Source organism: Cuculus canorus, chromosome 1 (assembly GCF_017976375.1).
Source record: "Cuculus canorus isolate bCucCan1 chromosome 1, bCucCan1.pri, whole genome shotgun sequence".
NCBI lineage: Eukaryota > Metazoa > Chordata > Aves > Cuculiformes > Cuculidae > Cuculus > Cuculus canorus.
This window is the reverse complement of record NC_071401.1, coordinates 176,684,808-176,701,306: the sequence shown is the minus strand read 5'-3', so window position 1 is coordinate 176,701,306 and position 16,499 is coordinate 176,684,808. Positions and strand designations below refer to the sequence as shown.

General features: G+C 39.6%; 1 protein-coding gene across 2 annotated transcripts in view; it reads left to right on the top strand.

Annotated features, from left to right (window-relative positions):
* The first annotated feature begins 378 nt into the window (after positions 1–378).
* Positions 379–16,499, top strand: part of TMEM117 (transmembrane protein 117) — a 232,981-nt gene continuing 216,860 nt past the window's right edge. Inside the window, exons 1-2 of one of the 2 annotated variants that reach the window (XM_054055837.1) lie at positions 379–447; positions 2,269–2,575. In XM_054055837.1, the coding sequence (XP_053911812.1) occupies positions 2,299–2,575 (277 nt within the window). In that variant the 5' untranslated portion in view covers positions 379–447; positions 2,269–2,298. Of the gene's footprint in view, positions 448–2,268; positions 2,576–16,499 lie in introns of those variants that run through there. The other variant, XR_008448091.1, reaches the window with a different exon arrangement.

Sequence of the window (16,499 nt, the reverse complement as noted above, 5' to 3'; positions counted from 1 at the left end):
CCGGGAGCCCCTGCCTGTCAGCAAAAAGGGTGCGGAGCTCTCTTCTCTCCCAAACACGAGTGGTTTGAGTGATCTGGCTATTACTGGCAACCCCCTGCTTCTGCTGTGAGGTAACGCATCTCCCGATTCGACCCCGCATTTCCCACACTGGCAATTTTCTCCGGCTGATGTACTCAACGCCGGAGCCTCTGACCCGCGGGAATCAAGCGTCGATCCGCTGTCCACCCCCTCTCCCACCATTTTCCACGGCGAACAGAGCCCCCCCGAGGCGCAGGGCTCCGGGCGGGTGCCCCCGGGGCGGCGCGGAGGCTGCCGCAGCGGTGCGGGGCGGCGCGGGGCGGGGCGGGCGGCGGGAGCGGCTGCGGCGGGGGGGGCGGGGCGCCGCGGCAGCGCTGTCAGCGCCGCTGTCCGAGGGGCCGGGGGGGCCCTGCCGGAGCGCCCGAGCCGGTGAGTGCGGCGGGGGATGCGGGTCCCGGCAGCGGGTGGCGATGGGCGAGCGGGGCGCGGCTCCCTCGGCTCGGAGAGGCAGTCTCGGCGTTCCTCGTTAGCGACGGAGCGCCGCTGCGATTTCCAGTGTCGGCTTCCCGTGCGGTACGGCGCTGCCGCGGGAGCTGCCCCTCCGGTGCGGTAACCCGCCGGTGTCTGGCAGCTGCCGACATGCCAGGAAGTCTGGTTGTTTATCTCCAGCCCCATTTGGGCTTTAAGGTGGTTCAGGCATGTAAGGAAATAGCAAAACTTTTCTTCCCGTTTACAGGAAGAAAGGGAAATCTGAAATCCCTTTGGGCATCCTCATGGCTCCAAAGGGATTTTAATCTCCCCAAAGCGGTGTCTTCCTAAGCCTGCTGGGCCGGTGACCCTGGCTTTGTATCACTTTATCCATAAAGTTTTCGAAGGACCGACGCTTCCTTGTGCCAACTTTTACACTCCGTTAGCAGGGGATTTTTTTCATACCTAATTTATGCATAATGGGACGTTGTTCGTTTTTATCGTTCACCCAGTGTGTTGTCTGAATCTGCCGAGAGGTTCTTTTATCCTTTTGGTTTCATCGGTACAGGATTGTAACGTTACAAATACATAGAGAGTGAACTGATTTTGAAGGGGCTGCCTAAAGGGAGACACGGTAATTCAAGCTGTTTCTAAGTTGGTGAAGTGACACTTAGTCAGAAGTCCAAGAACAGATGAGTAATTGGGTTTATTTAGGTCTTTTGCTGTAATTTGGGTTTGGGTTTTAGTTTCCTGGAGGGCATATGACATTTGCAAAAATCTGTGCTGTTAAGTACACTGTATCCTTCAAGGATCATGCTGTAATAAACAAGCAATATTATTAGATACTCTTTTTTTTTTTTTCCCCTTTTCTTCCTATGCTCCATGTCCTTTGAATAATTATGGTGTTCCATAACACAAAGGCCTTGTATCTTTGTGCGTACAAAGGGGTTCAGTGGGGTGAAACAACTAATTTGTTGTGAATAAGAGAAATCAAATGGTAAACAACTGAAATGTTCACCATGCTCCGTTGCATTTTTCCATAGCAGTACTTCGTAAGTAGGCAAGTTTCAAAATACAGCTTTTATATTTATACAGAGAAATCTGTTCTCAGAGAACTTTTATTTTCCAGTTCTGAAAATACGCTTAATTATAGGTTTAGTCCCTGAAGTCAATGAAAGGGTTTCCACAGGTTTGCCGGACCTGCAAGAATTAATTCTAGCAACTTTTCCATCATGTTATTCATTCGTATAAACACAAGTTTCTGATGTTGCTGGGGTATAGACATGTAAGCTTCCAGGAGATGAAGCAATAGAAGACCTCACTGGCCTTATGGGCTTGTCCATCCTTCTCCTATCAGGAGAAGGAGTCAGTTTAGGCTTAGCACAAACATTTATGAAATATGTTGTAATTTTTGGAATGTGTCCAGAACGACACTCTTAAGTTTCACGTAGGCTGTCATATTCTTACATGCTGTATTTTCATGCCTCATTATGGAGCTGTAATTTTAAAGAGCTAGCGTGGAAATATTTGAGACTAAAAATCCCGTGCTATAATGTATATGTTTGTTGGTTTTATGTTGAAATGGGCAGAAATTTCATTTTTTCCCTACCTGAATCTAACCATATATTTTGATTGGAACTTTCATTGCTTATCAAGTCTGAAATGTTAAAAATTACCATTGACAAGATTACAGTGATTTGTTTTTTGTATTGTGCAAGTATCTTCTAAGCTCTGAGAATTCTGAGTATGTATAACATTGTGCATTTGTCTTTTTATATACAGGCAAAGAGAACAGTTCTGCAGTATCTGAGGATGGATAAAGACTTCCGCTACTACTTCCAGCACCCCTGGTCTCGCTTAGTTGTGGCTTACTTAGTGATCTTCTTTAACTTCTTAATATTTGCTGAGGACCCAGTATCTCACAGTCAGACAGAAGCCAATGTTATTGTTGTTGGTAATTGTTTCTCCTTTGTAACAAATAAATACCCTGAAGGAGGAGGCTGGAGATTCTTGAAGGTATTTCTGTGGCTGCTTGCCATCCTCACAGGACTGATAGCTGGGAAATTTCTCTTCCATCAGCGCCTGTTTGGTAAGTTGCATGATGCACCTACCGATTTCCTGATACTGGCTTTCTGACTTCTCTTTTTAGCTTTCTACTCATTGGAATTTTGTAAGCTCTGTTATTAATCTCTTCAGCTGTTTAGAGCTGTATAGAACTCAGTACATCAAATCGTTCATTGTATTGGAAATAAATGCCATGCCTTCTTATGTGAGCATGATGATTTCAGTCAAAAAAGGCTAAAAATTTTGAAAGCTGACATGTCTGAAATACTTGATTTTCAGACATTTTCAGGTCAGTGATTTTCAGAATTATTATAATATTCCTTTGCATCTCCTCACCAATTTTTAAATCTTATCATGTAATTTTCTCAGTATTTGGCAGAAAGGCATTGTTCTTTGGGGTGGCAACACTTCGTGTCTTGCCAAAAGTCACATTAAGTGGAAGCAGAGGCTGGTTTTGGTATTAGCAGAGCTGCACTGAAGAGCTCCCACACGAAGACTGGAATTTTAGATAATGGTACAAGAGTATGTCAGTGAAATGGAAAGTTAGGAAATGGAAAAAAAAAACCCATGACATGCTTTTGCACACAAGACGCAACTAAACAGGAGAGCTTACTGCATGTACATTGAAAGGAGTGGAATGACTCTGGATTAAATTCTGAGACTGAGAATTTAGGTGTAAATATACAGAGAAACAAAAATATCATTGTCTTTCTTAAATAAGTCACAGAAAATGTTGCATGTGAGGGTTCAAGGCTGTCTCAAAGTTTTAGAGGTAAGTAGAAATCATGGAAAAGTGCTTCACTCCTTCCAGATGAACAGTTCTTGGAAATGCCTGATTCTAGGTGTGTCTGATCTAGATGGATTAGTCCTGTATCCTTATAGTGGTGGGAACTGCAGGATGGGTGGTTACTGGAACACCTCAAAGCACGTAAGCGGCGGGCCATTTCCTTAGTCTGTCTTGTTCTATTAAGATAAAGACCCACTATTGTTTCAATATATCAAGTGTAAATCTGTTATATCAAGGAACGGACAAGCAAAGCCATATTAAGAGCCTTCTCTTAATAGTGAGTTCTCTTGAAGCACTTGTTCTGAGAAGGAATTGAGCATCTTAATGACTTTTCAGCAGATGTTTTGCCTTAAAGTAATACTAAACATGAAATGTCTCCATAAAGAGGACATTTTACCTTAATTCTTGGGCTCGGGAAAAAGATCTTTTTTTTCAACTCTGGCTTCCACAACTGAGGAATGATTTTGTTAAATTGGAGAAGATTAGGGAAAAATAATGAAACTGATGATAAAATTGGAAAATAAGCCCTATAGTTAGAGAACTTAGAGGATAAGAGGAAGATCAGAGCGTGACTTGCTCAAATTTGACTTGAGGACAGAACCTTCAGTCCAGCAAATGTATTGCAAGGTCCAGTGCTTGGACATGGCAAACAGCCAGCACTTTTTTTTTTTTAGCTGAAAAGATAGACAATCAGTCAAACAAGTTATTATAGGATGTGGCTTCATCAAGATGTGAATTTTTCTTTTTGGGATTATGTTCTAGTCTGACTACAGAGTATTTCTCTACCTTCTGTCTAGGTAGGTTATTATGATAATTCCTTCTGGATTTGTAAGTGTATATCACAGATAGGACATAGCTTAACATAAATTTTAAGTGGCTTGAGTCAGCATTACTGCCAGAAGGTGAAGGTCTGCCCAGCCTTCAGTGTCTCCTGCTTTGTGCTGTCATGCCGTTGCTCAGTGAAACAGGATAGGGAACTTACCCACATTAGCAGTACCCATCTTTTATTTCTGTGCAGATCATATCTCTGATCACACCGATGTTTGTGGCAACGTTAAGAAGGGGTCAGCATTGAAAGGAAATGAACAAGCAAGAGATTCCTACCCCTGATGGCAATGCTGGCTTATGAATATTTATGATTATGATCTGGGTGACTACTGTGGGTGTAGATCAGTCTGATTTGGGGCTAGTTGCTGCACGTTGAGTTTTGTGGCTAATGTAAGCCCAGGTAGATCTGCCAGAGTTCCACCTTCCTAACTGTAGCCACATTGCTTTGGCGCCTCCCTTGAGCCAGTGCTGCTGTTAATGTAATGGAGCAGTGAGCCAGCTCAGGCAGCTGTCCCATGGAAAACCAGTTGCTTCTGTTGTTGTCTACAGCAGCTCCTTAAATTGATGCAATCATTTGCATCCCAATGTTGATGCAACAACGAAGAATTGTGCGGCCAAGATAGCCGGGAGCCACGGCAGCCCTTCCTTGTGTTGGCTCGAGTGCCGTGGGACTGCACCCACGCAGTGTGTCAGTGGAAATATGCTGTGGGCAGATGGCAGTCTGTGTGACTGAAGCTCTGACTGTATTGCTGATTTATGCAGCCATACTAGCTATAAGCCAGCTAGCGTGCATAGTGGTTGCATTGATGAGATGATGTGGGTTTACAGCTTGAATGTGTCTCTGGTACAGGCCATGCTGAAATCTTTCTTGCCAGTTATTTGCCCCTATTTTAATGTCTTCACTGTCTAGAAATCCCTCATTTTATTGACATCATCACCGAATATGCCCTCTGGATCCTTTGGCATCAAGCACTTCATGAATTCATCCCTTTTAATTTCCCTAGTCTATCTTTTAAAGTAGCTGCTAGTTCTGTCCTTTTTTTCTTTTTAATTCTTTCTTTTTTTTCATGTATAATTGTTTAGAACCATTTGATTTTTTGAATCATTGTTCATTTATTTCTTTTTCTCTGCTAAATTCTAGGGGAAATTGTGAGTAGTTGTTTATTGTGCCCTGTGAATAGCTTTCTACAGTCAGGAAACCAAATAGCACCAGTCAATCTTCCCCTGTCAGATTTTGGCTCTCAGTGTATACTGCAAATTGAATTTGAGAAGGATTAGTCTGCACATCTCACTTCAGATGAAGAGGGTAAAGGATTTTCTTTCTCTATGCCCTTCCTGTCTTTTGTCCCTTTCTCTTCTGCATTTCTTGCTGCTGAGTTTGCATATGAACTAGAAAAACAGTGTAGCTAGAACTACATTGTAATGTAGTTTACCATCTGTGACAGCCAGTGTCTGATAGCCATGACTGTCTTGAACTATATAAGTAGTAATGTTAAGTTCAAGCATGCTATGTTTCTAAAAGTGGGAGAAGTGCTGGAAACATTATTTAGCCTTCGCCTGTCTGAATTTATAGAGAGATAAGGGAGTAGGTAAGTGACATTGTTGAGAAGTAGGGATCTCAACTAGAGGACATGGTGGGATGTTTTCTGTTGATAATATTTGTTACAATCATTGTACAGTAACCTCTTCAGGGACTTCTTCAAGACAGTGCTCATGACTTAAAACAAGATTAGAAAACAATTACTTCTTGCTCTTGAGTCAAGAAATAACTTATTTCATTTGATAAATATCTCCCATGATAAATACTTCCAAGGAAAACAGTGTTTATCTAGTACAGTCTTTATATTTTTATGGCATATGGTCAGTACAAATGGAATTTTTAAATTACCTTTTGGCTGTTACTCACTATACTCTTCTGATTTATCACCAATCATATCTTCTATTTGATTAGGTATTGTGTTCTGCCATGCTTTTTATTTTGCAAATGAAAATGAAAGGTCATAGTTGAATGTTGGAGGCTTGGGGAAATAAAAAATGAAGATATATATATATACTGTTGTTATTTTTTGTTCTGCATGAGGGAGTTACTAGAGTACATTATTTGCACGTACTTAGAGATTTCTTGATTTATTTTCTTCTTTATTAAAAGCAGAAGGAGTTTACAAACTGCCCCCATTTGATGACACTGCGTTCAGAAAATGTGTTTAAATCTTAAATTCCAACTTAAAAGACATTCCCGAATAAGCTCTTGCACATTTCTCATATGTCTCTGGAACATTGCCTGGAAAATAACACAGTATTTAGTGTGTAGAAAGTGTACGTTTTACTTAGCATCTTCTCAGTGGATGCACAGTTGCAATTCTGTAGTCCAACTAGAGGCCCAGATTCTGAGTTCAGTGAGGGTTTTTTTCCCCCAAAGTTCAGGCTGTGCTTTTTCCATCAGTATATAGAAATATGATCTATCATGTAAATTTAAAATAATCTTTCATTTCAATTGACTTTTAGCAGTCTGGATAAATGGGTAGTATACTTGGAAAAATAATTCTCTTGGTCTATTTGACTGTTTTCCATGTGTAATAATCCTTTCCTTATGTTGCATATTTTACATATATATCAGTTTTTAAAAGCATGCATAGTACAAAATGTGAGTGTGTATCTACCTGCCCATTGCTCTGATTCTAGATGGTTATAAAGATGTATTAGAATCTGTTTAAAAGCCTGTGATTACAGAGACTGGATATTATTCAATTGCCAATGAATACGCCTAGATTTCTATTTGTAACTTCCTTTCTGAATGATGTGGACAGAAACCAAATACTTGATATGTTATAACAAATCGTGAAAAACAAGATATATAGAACCAAACCCATATTTCTTAGATAGGGCAATCATAATACTGCAAGCAAATCAGAGCAGTTGAATAAATGATGAATTTAACAGGTTGCTCTCCTACGTATGTTCACAGTATGCAGTTTATTTAGAATTAAATGATAATCTGAGCTTCATAGATACTGAAGTGAATAAATAAAGCAGTCATTATAGGAACTGCACTGAGCTGTGGGTACACTAATGTTGCAAATTTTTTATTGGCTAGTAGTACCATGCTGGGAGCAATTTCATGATAGACGGTTTCAAACAAAACACCCACTGAGGACCTGTTGTCTGAAAGCATTACTCTTTTTGTCAAACATCTTATCTGGAAGGCTGTAAAAGATACTGCAAACCTATTACAGAGCAGACTCTTCAGTGTCTGCTTTTATGCTGAAAGTTAAAGTGTGTATCAACTGAAGCAATGAATGTATACAGATTGCAAGAGGAAATTAGTCAGAATGGGATTTAGTCAGGATGATCGTGCACTACATAAGAAGAATGAGTCTGTTAGGCTGCTAACAGACACAGGATACATTCGTATAGTCATACATATATATGATTAATTGCTATCCTGTTGTATTAGGGGTCATGCTAGTATAAAATCTGGGCTGTGATATTGCTGCTATTGTTGCTGTGGCATATCACTTTCATGGTGGTGCTTGTGCAATAGCTAATGAACCAAATGTGATGTGTTTTGCAAAAAAATCCCAAACAACCCACAACCCCAGAGATATGATAAGACTTTTACATGGTTATTTTTCAGCCTGACTGTTTCTTGTTTGATGGTGGTTACATGAACAGTTGTGCCACCATCTGTACGAACAAAGGATAGGTGCATGGCGATTCTTGCATAAAATTCTAACCCGATTGATAGAGCATATTCTTTTCTGTTGTCAGCTCTGTGTCTTACCTTACAATAAGATCTGTCACTTAATACCCAGCAACTTTGTTCCTGCTTTTCCTTTACCATTGATGACTTCAGCCCAATAGAAAGTGACTAATGTGATAGCTGGTGAAAAGTACAGTCTTCAAGAGTCTGTTCAGTATGAATCTCAGTAACAATGATAAAGTTAATGCTGTTGAAGGCATTCAAGGTCTACTATGATTGCTTCACAGTCAATTCACCTCCTTTGTTTCTAGTAAAATGTTGAAGCAATACAATAATGGCCCTATAAAGTGTGTGCCAAGGGGCCAGTTTAACAGTTTGCTAATAATAATGCACAAATGACTGTGAGCAAGCATTTCTGAGAGCCAGAATCCTCAACAACAACAGCAGAAAAAAACATAAAATGGGAAAAAGGGAGAAGCTAACAGCCAGCCACTGCAGGAGTGCAGGCTCATCAGATTCCTGATCTGGCATGTTGGCATAATTAAGATGTCAGTTTAAAATACACTTTACATCATTCATGAGGGAGACCACAAGTGACTTTTCAAATATAAATGAAAAACATGCAAGTGACCTCCTAATTTCTTTTACTCTTGTATTTTTAGAAAAGCCATAACATCTTAAAGCTTCCTCTCTTCAGGCTCAATCAGAAAGCTGCTGTCGTCTGCTCTTAGCGTTAGTTGTGGGGTTAGTCTTACTGTATTACCCCTGGGTAGTGAATTATAGAGTTTTATTGGAATGGTACAGGCAGTAGTTACAAAAATATTATTCTCCTTTCAGTAAAGCTTTGATTCTGCTGGAGATGCATATCTCATTCCCGACTGTGGGAGGAGCTACATGTGTCAGATTATCTGTAACAGGAAGGCTCTAGAGAATATTTAGCATCCAGTGACTGAAAACTAAAAATAAGTTCATTGCTACTTAATATTGATGTGTCAACTTTGTGCTTTGATCTTTTTGATGTGATTTCAGATTTTCCATTCCATTTGAGACTGAGAGTGAATTTGGAATGATGCCTGTCACTTACAGGAATAATATGTCTCTGTTTCTTGATTTCCAGAAATAGAAGCGAGCTTACTTCTAGCAGAAGCAGCCTGATGGGCATAGTGCAGATGCAGCCTAGTACAAGAGCAAATTTCTTCTATCCTTATTCTATACAGTGAGGAGATGGATAAGGTGTTAGTGTGGAACATAACCTTGCCATGTGCCCAACAGAGAGCCTGAGGGAGAACGTGATCTCCTTGGTCATGCTGTGTCCTTTCAAAGGTCCCCTTAGACTGTCAGAGTGGCTTGAAGGTCCTTCACATACTAGACATTTTTCTTTGCATGATTCTGCTGAAACTCCAAATCAACCCATGCATCTGCCTTACAAAGTTATACTTTTTTTTTGAAAAATTCCAAAAGGGACACCCCCCATTCTGGGCTTTAAAAAGCTTTGGATACATTCTTAGGGCTTAAGAACTATTTAGGAAATCATAAGTGTGATTTATGTATTCGTTATAGATATTTTGCCTATGGCAAAAATGAATAAAAAACTATTGTAGATGCCCTCACTAATGAGAGTGACTTTTGAAGAGGAGCGATCAGTAATTATTTCATATGAGACAGGTAGGGCAACAATAATATTTCTAAATGTGATTCCTGATGAGGCATATAACCTCATTTCAGATGCTGGAAAAGAGAGTTTTCTGCTTTCTCTTCCTCTATTTTTCTCAGAAGGGGCAGTGCCCAGTTCCTCACTGGGTAGACCCTGCCAGGGGCTGGCAGGAACAGCAGAGACTTTTCTGCTTTGAGGATTTACACTCTCCCTGGTAGTTCCAAGTGGAAAAGGAGTCTCCCAGGGGCAGACTGGGAGCCTGAGAAGGGATAGCAGTAGAGCCTCAGGGCAACTTGAACTGAGACATGAACAGTTAAGTGTGGAGTTACTCATTGTAAGAAACAGTGATCTTGTCAAGCTCTTACAAACAAAGGACTTTTGATCCAAATTTTCCCAAAGCTTGGGTCAGATAAAGCATTATAATTCTTTGTTTTCTCTGTAAGGTGAGAACTTCTTACTCATCTACCGTGTTCCCTCCAGAGACAACTGTGTTTTAGTCCTAAGAAGAGTTCGTTCCACTATGTGTCACAAGCCTTCCTTTTAGGTATGCTTTAACATTTAATTCACAAGTAGCCCTCACTTGTCGTTGCCCAAGCACCAGCCTCGGTGGTTCCTCAGTGCCGTTTATGAAGGCCTCATTAGAACCAACTTTTGCTTTGTGTAGTTATGCAGCAGCCCAGTCTCTACAGCACAGCCTAGGAGCAGGGGAATACACAGGTGTCTGAAACCTCAAGTAAAAATAGTCATGGTAATTTAACAATTGTTATGATGATATTTAATGATGACAATGGTAATTAGAAAAACACTGTTTTCCTATTTGATATAAATATCCAAAATCATTTAATATGCTTGAAATGATGTCTTCTCTTAGCTCAGCAAAGTGGAATTTAAGATTTCGTACATTCTATACCTAAATAAAGAGGCAGAAATGTAATTTATTGAAGCATGAGTTCAAAATAACAAGCTACAACCATGTTTTAATGTTTTGTGCATTGCCTTATCTGCATTGGTTGAGGAATCTATTGGTTAATCATCTAGAATGATATAAAAATTAATATCTTTGGCATATTCGAATTGACCATTGAATAAGTTACAGTAAACTACCTGATTTTGATCTGATTGATTATCAGCTATTTTTTGTAATGATTTATGACATGTTAAAATACTGCAAAATTTATGTGTTAAACCCATGATGCTTCTGGCTTAGTATCTGATAGCAGCCCACCGTGCATGCTGAGATAAAGGTATAGGAATATGAAAGACTGAACTGATAACTCCCAGAATAGTTTCCCAGCCCCCAACAATTTGTTCGGAATTCAAACAAAAACATGTCTATTTTTAGATGCCTTTGACAGTCATTCTGAAGACAAATAATAAAGGTGATAGTTAACAGTAGTTTTTGTTCCTGCCTACCTGTTCTTAAGAAGCAAATCCTTCTTAAATTTTCACATGTGCTCATAGACCCCCAAATTTCCCAACTTCTTCCATTAAGATACCAGGAAATGTGTTGGCTTGGGTGTTTATCTGAAGTCCAGAAAAGGTAAAATGTTTAAAAACAAACTGTTGGTTGAAAATAGACAGATTCTTCTGCTGAGTTCTTCCTGTCTTCTAAAATGTCTTGAATTTATCTTTTGTCTCCAACACCGATCTCTCAAGTGGACAGCTGCTTAGGGCTTTGTAGGCTCACTTATGCACTTGCTAAATAATGTTTTCTGTTTCTGGGACACTGAATATTTAATTTTAGTTTACTAAAGGAAAAGGGAAGAAGGCCTAAGAATTGAGAGATCCCAGCTTTAATAAACAAAACTCCACAAATGCCCTGGCTCTCTTGCTAATCTGTGGTTGTAGATGTAAGTGACAAAAAATACTAATCTTAATTCACTCTTGAGAGTTTAATGTGTTGAAGGTATAGAAAGTGTAGGAGAAACTGAAAACTAGTATTTTATGTGGAGCTTCTATGGAGTTATGACCTGTAGAATCCAGGGCTTAGCAGGGCATTCGATTTTGTATCACTTTCATATAGCAAATGGAAGTGTAAAGTCTTTGCAAGTAGTTTTCTTCAGGCATGTCTTCTATTTCGCTTGATGCTCTTCTTGGTACATAACAGTTTAGATTACTTTAAAGTGACTTGAGGCTATGTTTATGTCCCATGTGCCTCCCCTCTGTGGCAGCCAAAGGTGGAACAATTTTTATCTAAATTAGAGGTCACTTCTGTATAACCTATCTAAATTCAAAGAGAAAGACAGGAGTATTAGTCTCTTGGTGATATCTATGGATTTACATGTCTTAGGCTGCAGATAAAAAAGCAAATCTTCTGAGACTGTATTTCTGATTGCTATGCTAGTGGCACGTACCAGAGTGAATGCAGGCATCAGTGGTCTCTTCAGAGTCAAAAGGGCTGCACTGCAGTACTGCTGCCTGCACAGGGTTGGCCCACAATGTGCCTAAAAAAGTCTTACCGTCAGCACTCTACCAACACTGATGAACTCTAGAGAGCCAAATTCCTTTCTGTCTCAAATGTTATGGTATTTTCATACATTTTCTGCAAAACTCTCTTTTTGTATTGTGGCCTCTGGTGGTAATTCATAAAGTTTTCTTCTGTTTCTACTGATACTGTACAAGTTCCTCTCCATAGATCAGCTACTCAAGACAAGATGTTTCCCCTGGAACAGCTACCCCATTTTCTGCAGACTCACCTTCTCCTGCGGGTAGTGCCCTAGAAATCAGATTGACATCTGATGCAATTACACTGGAAGACCAGAAGTGGGTACAAATTTGCCTGTTACTTACATTGAAGTCGACTCAGTGTAGGTATATGTTCAATCCCTGTTTTTTGTATTTGCAGTTGCAAACCCTATTTCTCAAGAGACATGCCATAAAGCCATATTACAGTATTTTGTCTTGCTGAAGGAAGCAAGTTAAGCCTTTTCTAGCCATTTCCTTGGTGTGATATGTTATGGAAACGTGAAGTCCTTCAAAGACCACTTCCTCAGAGGAGGAAGAGCATGTTTATTCCTAGATACGTTAGTGTCACTGAGGTGTCTTTGGCACTATGAAAGGCACTATGCCTTTTGTGACTGAATAATTCATATTATTTGAAATGGAAATCCTTTATAACTAGACCTCTCAAGGAGTCTCAGTGGATGTTTTGTGACCGTTGTATATGTTTCAAGACAGAATTTACAGTTATTTTCCAATACACATAGTATGAACTAAACGTAGTCTAACAAACTATACCCAAAATAAGTGCAACTTCAAAATGGGTGAAAAAATTTTTTACTCTATTGAAGGCGTTTGAATTCCTTACTCTAAAAGAGAAAGGATCTTCCTCTGAAAGAGCTGGAAATGTTCACCAGCAAACCTGAGGGTGCTCCACAGCCTCAAGGAAACAAGTGCTATGTATTGTTTTCTGTGTCTGTTCCATGTTGACACTACTGTATCAAGATGGAGAGCTCGGCCTTGGCTTGGCTATTTGAAGATAAAGATGCTGTGCACTGTCATGCTGCACTTAATGCATTCTGGACCGGAAAGCTGCATCATTGACATGTCTTCATTATTTCACTTTCTCTTAGATCCTGAGCTATATAAATTATCATCCATCCAAATATTGGACAGATGCATCTTTAGAGGTAGAATATTTTTCTGCGGTAGCATCTGACTTCCCAGGGAGCAGCCTTTTGCCATATTAACATGTAGAAGTGGGTAGAAAATGCTTTCATCCTGAACAGTTCACCAGCATATTTCTCCTGTGATGATTTCAATTTTGATAACTCAGACTTCTCTCGTGAATCAAACTCTATCTGAGTAGCTTCGAAGCTTAGTTAGCTTGCCTCTTGCAACTGCTTCTGCAAAGTGCTCCAGTGGAGGATTATACTCTGCTTGCTTCCCTTGTGATACTGAAATCTGGGAAAGGCCACATGCATGTCTCCTCACCAGCAGGAATCTTCTCCCTGAGAGCTGACCTTAGTTTTTAATGGTTTAAACAGCTTGAACTGCATGGTGACTTTCTTCCTCTACCCTCTCTGATTGAAAATGTCAGAATTTCACCGTAACTGATCAGTCCATCCTCATTTCACCTTTTCTTTCTCATTTCTCACCAAAGTCTTACCCAATCCCAGATGATACGAAACTTAAAACTCTTCAGACATTGAGCCGGCTGAAGTTTTTTACTAGAAAAATAAAATGAGAGCAATTATTTCAGTCTCAGTTTTGTATTGTATGTGCAAAGAGCTTATAGAGGCATCCTGTTTGTACCCAAAGGTTATCAGAACGCCTTACTGGATATCAGACTACATCTTAACTTAGTGAAGGTTTGTATAAGGTTGTGCGTGAAATATAAATTGTTAATCCTTGGATTTCTAGGTGCAGTTTGATATCCTGATACTGTTCGTGTGGAATTGGTATAGATCATGTGCTTATGTTTGTTTGTTTGTCTTACAGCTTTTTTTTTATGTTCGACTCTCCTTCTGCCTTCAGACTTCAGACAAGCATGCAAATGTCTCTAGGGATGTGTTCTGCCCAAAGTCACTCCAGGAATGGATTTGGTGGACTTGGCAGTGTTAGATTTAGAGTTGGAGTTGATTATCTTGAAAGTCTTTTCCAACCTAAATGATTCTGTGATTCATAACCTTACAGAAACTGTGATTCTTTACAATGCATCAACTTCACCACAGTTTCCAAGCCTCATCTTCCAGCAAAACTAACTAAGGTCCTACTCAGCTGGGAGTCCTGCTCAGCTGGGATTCAAATTTATCCAGAAAATGAGTGATGACAGATCTGTTTTCTCCTGCTGTGGTAATGGTTATGGCATATGAGGTCCCACTGTTGTATAATGGGGGCAATTGTTGCAATTGCAGTCTATGTAAACAACTGGCCAGAACCACAGTTATCAGAGGAAAATTAGCTTTAAGCAGCAATGCAGATTGAAATAATTATCTTTCAATGGAGGAGCACCTTCTAGTGGTATTGAACACATGTGGCAGCTAGTTAATTTTTTTCTCTAAATAAGGAGGCATAAATATGCTAGAAGAAGAATTCTAATGAATATTTCCATACACTATTTTTATTATTATATTGCTAATTCATTTAACAACAAAGGAAAAAACAACCCCTAGCCAACCTACTGGCTTACCAGCATTTTGTGCACTTACTGTGACATAGTATTTTATGTGTTCTACTGTGGGAACTACCCACCCTTTGGCTTTCTTTCTTAACGAAAATTTACTTTCATTATGTACCTGATTTAGCTCCAAAGGAAATTTGCTATGGAATTGTTAATTTGTCCAAAGTTTCACTGATTGTTAACACAGTTTCTCCATTCAGTGTATTTCTAGTAAAGATGTATTTCTCAATATAGTATTTGACGTGGTTACTTTTGCATATAATGTAGTATCAGATGATTTAAAATTACATTTTTCCAAAATTACTACTAAATACAGTGCATGTGGTATATGGTGGTTTAGCTGATACTGTGGATTTCTACTCTTAATTTGTGTGTAGTAAAAAATCCTTTTTGGACTACGTTACATAGTGTACATAATACAGATGAATGATGTGCTATTTATAGAAAGACAAATTAGGATTAATAAACAGTGCTTAATATTATTTCACTGCAGGAGACTTGTGCATTAGTTGAAGCTCTGTATGAAACAGATATTTATGCTTAGATTTTCAGGGGGTATTTTTTGCAAGTGTGTGAAAAAATGTCAAATACAATAAGCCCAGTTTGCGGGTTGCTAAAAGAAGTTGTAACTGAAGTTTCACTTTTTACTTCTGTAAACAATATTCTATGTTATTAAAGTAGGGGACATGCCCTTTTTTTCCCTGAAGAAATTTTTCAGCACCTGGAAACTTCAGCCCAATGTTGAAATGGGTCTTGCCAATTTAACCAATGAAAGCTCATTCCATATCACTGGTTCTGGTTGTGCCATTATGAAATAGGTTTGTTGGAATAGCTAGTAGTTTTGCACCCTCTATTCCATGGTAGGAGGGCAAAGTTGTAGTAAGAAAACTGGGAACCGGGGGCAGAGTTGGCGTTTTGTCAGCTGATATGGAAATAACAACAGGCACAATATTCTGCAAGATATTGCAAGTGCCACATAGTCCCTTGTTAGAAGAGTGACTGCCTCAACCCTAAAGCTATTTTGAGTCCGGTAGAATAATAATCACCTTTTCTGTGTAAGTTACCAGCACTTACTGATATAGGGCTTGGTTAACTGATTGTATCTGTTCTTGCTGCTCAGACAAGTGTCTGCTGGATGCATAAACAGATGCTGGTTGGGAAGGATATAGCTTATGGAACAATGGTTTTAACCAAGTTTGAAAATGCTCAGGTCTAAGTGTGTACCCCTGTACTTCATTGTAGGCTAGAGAGTCATCTTGGTTGTCACTGGAATGTAGTTCCTCTCAGTCCAACATAATTCTCCACTTGTCTTGTGCCTTGGAAATGCCAACATGCTCTGGAAGCCCTGGAGTTCCTGTTTGTGCACTGTGAGATTTAGTTACAGTGTCCAGACAGCTTAGTTGCCAATATTTATAGAAGGCGAGAATTAAAATAAAACTCATGCTTAATCTGTACATACTGAGATTAAATCATAAAGCTGTCAGGGTTTCTTTTTTCCTGCATGTTTTATGCCTCTAATTAGAACTAGAGTGAGGGAACCTCTTGCATGGGAGCTCTCATCTGCTCTGGGGTTCTGGACAAAAAATAGCATACTCTTGTTCTTAACCAGAAGAGGGTCTAGTTCATTCTTTTCATTAAAATGAACATTGTTTCACTTCCTTTCAGACACAAATTCTTTTTGTTAGAACACCTGCTATCTCCTGTATTTGACTATGTGACTACTTTTTGCTTCGAGTATATCTCTTTTCTCTCTTGCTCTCTGCCAGTCTTTGATGGCTCAGCGTGCACGCTGAGTAGTGACCCTTACTTTCCCTGCACTGAGTCCCAGAGACAGCATTGCTTGCTATAGTCCTGCAGA